General features: G+C 37.3%; 1 protein-coding gene across 1 annotated transcript in view; it reads right to left on the reverse strand.

Moving 5' to 3' along the window:
* Positions 1-5,455, reverse strand: part of LOC108316749 (zinc finger protein 416-like) — a 32,653-nt gene extending 27,198 nt beyond the window's left edge. The window contains exon 1 of the mRNA XM_037745146.1: positions 5,258-5,455. Coding sequence (XP_037601074.1) covers positions 5,258-5,455 — 198 coding nt within the window. The remainder of the gene's footprint in view (positions 1-5,257) is intronic.
* Positions 5,456-7,077: the final 1,622 nt, after the last annotated feature.

The raw sequence follows: 7,077 nt of genomic DNA on the forward strand, positions 1-7,077 counted from the left end.
CATGTTCTTCACATGTACCCCAAAACCTAAAATACAATAAAATAAATAAATGGGAAAAAAAATGGCCAGGGATAATTACAGGCTACTTTATGATTAGTTGGCCTGTGAGAATTCTTTTCTTCAACGTCCAGGACCTATATATTGACCTAATTATGCCCAGGAAATTGATCCAAACTACCTATTTCTTCAGCCTGTTTTAAAACTTTGCTGTCAAAACCCAATTAAAGAGAGGAAGAATATATAATTCTATGGCATTCTATTTTTAATTAGCATTAGTCTGGTTTATTCCTTGGCATTTCTTTGTAACATCCTGCTTCAGGACCTTGGGGCATGCTCTTATGTCTTCCTGGCATGCTCTTTCCCTAGATATTCACATTCAGATTGTTGCTCCAATGTCTTTTCCTTAAAGATGCTTTCTCTAATTATCCTGGAAAATATTTATCTAAATTTTCTAAAATGGAAAATTACCGGTCTCACTCTCCTCTCCACATTGCTTTGCTTCAGAGCACTTACCCTTATATTGCATAGCCCCTCCTTCTGTCTATATTCTCTACTAGAATGGAAGGAAGAGCATACAAGCAGCTTTCAATGGACTCTTGCTTTGAGAATGGTTCTCAGAACACTGAAGTTCTCCACTGAGTATTGTTGAGACAATGAACATATGGATCTTTATCTAAATATTCTGGAATAGTGTATTTAGATGGAATGCATAGGTGTTCTTCAGCCATAGAAAAATGATGTCAACTTCTTTGACTATTCTCAGTACAGAGCATGTTGTCTTTTTCTGGGAGCAGTTTCTAAGAAGTTAGTTTCAACGGTTAGAATTATTGTGGAACAGTGAAACATTAATAGCACAGTGATAGCATAATCTGAGTTGTCTCTTCACTACATATTTATACAATATAATGTGACTTCTGAACTTATTCAGTAGTTTAAACTTCTAACTTTGGTGTTTAAATGGTCTATTTGCTATTATCTTGCAAAGAGACGTGACAACCTATCACATTACACTAGTGATGTGATCCCTATTACTAGTAAAAAAGATTAATGATCAAAGGTCTAAATTATCTACTTCTTATTATCCTCATAATTCCAAAAACAAGATAAGAAAACGAGTAATTGAAATAATAAGGAAAAATTCGGATCCATATAAAATATGAGTGAAAGGATAATGTAAGTGGCTAAAAATGAGTTATTGCCGTTGTCTATTATTTTCATTCTTTGACTCCAGAAACTCAAGAGCTAAATTTAGGATTCAAGACATTTTCAACTCAGGGGCTTAAAAGTCATATTTACCCTGCATGCTTTAGATGGCCTATCTCACTTTTATTCTTAAATATCATACTTCACATTCTGTGATAACTTTAAAGAGCTTCAGAATTTATTTGAAACAAATAGGACATGGTGTTAATTAAAAAAACCCTGTGAGTCACATTTCAGAATTGCTGCATATGTAATTTTGTATTGCATACTTTAATGTTCATGGTGATAAACTGTAGACTAATTTATGAGCATCTCAATGTAGCAGATGAACCAATCTCCTTACAATATAGAGTCATAATAATTTTATTGCTATTTTTAATCTGAAAATTTCAGCTTTGAGCAAAGATTTTAAAAATCATCAACCTTTGTCCTTTTTTTTGATGAAATGGAGTAAAACTTGAAAAAAAAATGGAGGAGACAGTTAAAAATGAATTAGTTGTACTGATCCAAATGTTCTTAGCATGCTATAAATGTTTGCTGCTGAAATTTTTTCTATTACCTGTCATCAAGAAGAGGTTAAATACGGTTCCTATAAATTATGTTGCAGACCAATTGCAGTAGAAAAATGGCAGCCATTATTTTATCGAATTACTTCCTATCTACAATCTGCTCTCCTTGCTGCCATGGCATTGTAAATCAGGTGCTAACGTTTGAAAAGGGGAGTTTGTTACTTAGTTTCTAATCTCTACTTCTATTGCTGACAAAATAACTTTATTTTTAAAGTAAATCCAGTAAGACCCCATTAAATACTTTGCAGCCCCGACTGTTGAACATGTTTGATGCTAATAAATTCTCATGATAAAAACCAATAGAAGGAAGGTTTCATTTCATTAGTATTATGGGACTCTGAGTTAGCCAAGAAGTATTATTAACTAATAATAATGGTTAATTTGGCATAGAGTATCTAAATCTCTTGATATTACAACTGCCAGCAAAATTTACTTCATTGAGCTAAAGTTGTAAGTTTCAGCACAGGCTTCTACATGCCTCCGAGTGTTTCATAAATACTATTTGGCTATGGATATAGGTGTGGGCTTGGGGAAAAAAAAACAGTACTTGTTCACGGCCTATGATGTGTTAGGTGTTTTATCTCTCCCATGCTCACAGCTCTGTACCTTATAGGTGTCCATAGCTATAGGTATTATTATACTCACTTTTTAGGTAAGCAAACTTTTGCCAATGCCAAATCATATAGCACTACAGAAGCAGAATCAAGACCTTTCAGACTCTAAAGCTATGTTTTTATGCTACTAGTCTGTAACAGTTCAGACTGCTATAATAAATTGCCATAGACTGAGAGGCTTAAACAACAGAAATTTATTTCTTACAGTTTTGAAGGCTTCAAGTCTGAGATCAGGGTGCGGACACAGTGGGGTTCTGGTGAGGCCCCTTTCTGAGGTCGCAGACTACTTTCTTATCATCATGTGTTCACATGGTGAAAAGATAGCAAGGTAGCTCTCTGGGGTCCCTTTAATAAGGGTGCCAATTTCATTTATGAGGCCTCTACCCTCATGACCTGATAACTTTTCAAAGTTCTCATCTCCTAATACTATAGCAGTAGGGGTCAGGGTTTCAACCTATGAATTTTGAGGGGACACATTCAGTCCATTGTACCTTGCCATTCCCACACATTTTGCATATGGGGAACTATGGGAACAGCAAGGGCAATTGTGCTTATTTAGCCTGAATAGGAGTGGACTGAACACGTCTTTAAGAAGGTGTAATGTTTAGTGGGTAAGGAGATGTATGCAAATAGTTCTGAAACTGAAGTTGAGAAACTCAAGTCCTTGTTTTAGTACCAAATAACTATACATGGGAAATAAACAGCTTAACTACAAAAAGCCCCATTTGTTTCTTGGTAAAATGGGGAGTTGGTTTCAGTATTTCAAGTTCTTTTCTAATTCTGAATTATTTTAATTCTATGATATTGAAAGATTATTATTGGTTTAGCTGTCTTGATTTTAGATGAAAAGAGAAAATGACTTAGAATGAACGTTTGAAAGGCACAAAGAAAATCCTTGGTTACTTAAAGGCAGATTTATTGTCAGAGGCTATGGAACCATCTTCTTTGGGATTTGTAAAAATGTGAAGGATCCACTCTCTTGGAGTGCCTTGAGGGTAGAAAATCATATATCAAGAACTTGTCATTCTTTCAACAAATACAATTCTGAGTCCTCTCTGTGTACAAAGCACCATGGAAATGTGTGAGGCATAACCCCACTATCTTCAAGGAGACTTTGATGTAGTAGAGGAATAGATGTGTAAACACTAATAGAATATAGTGTTTGTACAATAATGGATCCAATCTTACTGATGTGGGCAAAGGAACAATTTCGAAACCCCAAAGTAATTCAGAATAGCTCTCTTATTTGCTTAACCACATGAAAGGCATAATATAACCTAAAGTAATACTTTAAACACGTCTTTTATTTCTCTTCCATTTTATTTACACACTCCCAAATCTGGCGCCTCTCCAAAATGCCCCCACATCACACCTCTGTATACTTTGTGTCTGTCTTCCTTTTTCCTCCCTACTCTGTCTTGTGTTCTCATTCTGTAAGACAAAATCTGAAAGAACCAGAAGAAAAATCAATGTCTGAGCACAGAAGAGAAAAAGACACTAAGCCAGCAAAGATAAAATGTTCTTTCAGGGGTCTGTGATAGCTAGAGTGTGGTCTTCCCCACCGTTTCCCTCCACTTTTCTCTGCTATAGAGCTTCCTCCTTGGGGAAACATGATCCAGGTGGTTTTTGGGAACTTATTTCATCCTCCATCAGTCACAGAGATAGAAGTGTCTCGGGATTGGGCATCAGTCTTTTCTGCCTTTTAAAAAGGGAAGAGTCCCGTAGCATGTACATCCTTAGTTGTGGTTATGGGAATTTTCCTGTATTAATAATTGACCAGTTTCACTCATGCTGGGTCAGTCTTTATAAAGGGCTGCAAAATATTAGTACGGAACACCTAAATCGCTTCATATATTAAGTTCCCAGCCTAGGTGTTCTATTACTAGAACTCTGTTTACAGTTCACTGTCTCCACTCCCTTTTTTTTCTATTGGACATGTATACATCTTTCAGTTTCCTCTGCAGGTGTTGCTAAGTAGACTCTACTTGAGTTCATTGCAGTTCTTTCTTGAAAACCTTGAGGTTGAGGACTGATGAGCTTCTCAAAGTGCAAACTTGCATTGTTGGTATTTGGTCTCCTTTCTAGTGTTTTAACTCTGGAAAAGAGAAAAGAGCTTGGGAAAACCTTCTTTCACACAATAAAGAAAGAAACAAAGGCTGTCCTGACAAATATACCCCAACAATGCTGGATATGCACACCTTCTGAGAAGAAATGGTGGAACAGCTACATTATTTCCACTTATGCCCCACTCCAATTTATAAATTAAGTGACACAATCTTCATCAAGGACTTCTGGATTGCTCTGGAGGGCTTCTTGACCATGATGAGAGTTACCAGCCTTTTTCTACCTGCTGTTGGAATTTATCTTCAAGGGAAAGATATACATCTCCTCACTTCCAGCTTTCCAAGACCACTATAGAGTGTCATATCTGAGTCTGATTAGTCTGTCTGGCTAGAGATTAACCAATCATCTCCTCAGTTCTTACTAGAGTCAGCATTAAGGAAAATTTGGGTAGCTTTTTGGGAAAGTAGTGAAGTCTAATATTGATTATTAATGACAGACAGTCTCTAGACCCCCATATAAAGTGGACTCAGATGATTATGGACTTCCAGGCCTCAGACTGTAGTTCCAAATGGATCACAAATTATCGTCCTTTCTCAGATAATGTGAGAAGACAAGATAAACGCTTCCCTGTTCATTAGCATTTGGTGATAAATTTGGCATATGAGTTCAGTCACTTTTCATGGTGGCATAGCTTTCTTTTAGGGGCAGTGGGATCCTGCTACTTCGATATGTTCATCTTTATGGCTTTGAGCCTATCAACAGCTCTTGGGACAGAGATTTGCAAACAGTCCTGTATGTGAGGCATACCTCTCCTTCTAGTCCTCCCAATGCTTTGTCTATGGTATTCTCTAGCCATGATTTAAGGGTCTCTTTCCTAGACTCTGGAATAATATTTTCTATCACTGTCTCAAGTTTCTGGTAGCAAGCATCTGTCTGTTTCCAATGCGTGCCTGATGTAGGTATAAGAGCTGCCATCCAGTCCCTTGGGATCGGGTCTTTGTCCATAGAGCCATGCAGTATTTTCAAGCTGACCAAACTGATATGACATCTATCTCTTCTCAGTGTCCAAAACTGACTTCATCTTTTAAGAAACAAGATGTCTAACCATGTTGGAGTAAAAACGAATTTCAAATTTGCTACTCTCTTAGTGTGTAGGTATCCTCTGTGCATTAGACCTATAAAGTTTGATTATCTGGCTGGAAAAATTATACTTTTATTTTATTTTTTAAGTTTAGGTCTTTTTTGAGCTTGTGTTTTAGGTTCAGGAGTACATGTGCAGGGTTGTCATATAGGCAAACTTGTGTCATAAAGGTTTGTTGTACAGTTTGTTTCGTCACCCAGGTGGTGAGCCTAGTACCTATTAGTAATTTTTTCTGATTCTCTCCCTCTACTCTCCAATGGGCACCAGTCTCTGTTATTCTCCTCTTGTCCTTGTGTTCTCATCATTTACCTCCCACTTAAAAGTGAGAACTTGTGGTATTCGATTTTTCATTCTCGTGTTTGTAAAAATAATGACCTCCAGCTTCATCCATGTTCCTGTGAAATGCATGATCTCATTCTCTCTTAGGACTGCATAGTATTCCATTGTGTATATGCACCACATTTTCTTTACCCAGTCTACAATTGATGGCCATTTAGGTTGATTCCATGTCTTTGCTATTGTAAATAGTGCTGCTATGAACATTTGTATGCACGTGTCTTTGTGGTAGAATGATTTACATTCTTTTTGGTATATTCCCAGTAATGAGATTGTTGGTTGAATGGTAATTCTGTTTTTAACTCTTTGAGGAATTGCCATACTGCTTTCCACAATGATTGAACTAAATTACACTCCCAAGAACAATGTGTAAGTGTTCTCTTTTCTCCAGATCCTCACCAGTTACTTTTTAACTTTCTAATAATAGCTATTCTGATTGGTGTGAGCTGGAATCTTATCATGGTTTTAATTTGCATTGCTGTAATGATTAGTGATATTGACCTTGTTTTTATTTCATATGCTTGTTGGCCACATGCATGTCTTTTTTTTTTTTCATTGTACTTTAGGTTCTAGGGTACATGTGCAGATTATGCAGGATTGTCGCATAGTACATACATGGCAATGCGGTTTGCTGCCTCCATCCCCTGTCACCTATATCTGGCATTTCTCCCCATGTTATTGCTCCCCAACCTCCCCACTCCACCACTGTCCCTCCCCTGGCCCCCCGCCACAGACCCCAGTGTGTGATGCTTCCCTCCCTGTGTCCATGTGTTCTCATTGTTCAACACCTGCCTATGAGCGAGAACATGCGGTATTTGATTTTCTGTTCTTGTGTCAATTTGCTGAGAATTACGGTATCCAGATTCATCCATGTCCCTACAAAGGACACGAACTGATCATTTTTTATGGCTGCATGTCCCTACAAAAGACAGGAACTCATCGTTTTTTATGGCTGCATAGTATTCCATGGTGTATATGTGCCACATTTTCCCTATCCAGTCTCATGGATAGGCATTTAGGTTGGCTCCAGGTCTTTGCTATTATAAACAGTGCTGCGATTAACATACATGTGCATGTGTCTTTATAATAGAATGATTTATAATCCTTTGGGTACATACCCAGTAAGAGGATTGCTGGGTCAAATGGAATT

The sequence above is a fragment of the Cebus imitator genome, unplaced genomic scaffold (assembly GCF_001604975.1).
Source record: "Cebus imitator isolate Cc_AM_T3 unplaced genomic scaffold, Cebus_imitator-1.0 Scaffold192, whole genome shotgun sequence".
Taxonomy (NCBI): Eukaryota; Metazoa; Chordata; class Mammalia; order Primates; family Cebidae; genus Cebus; species Cebus imitator.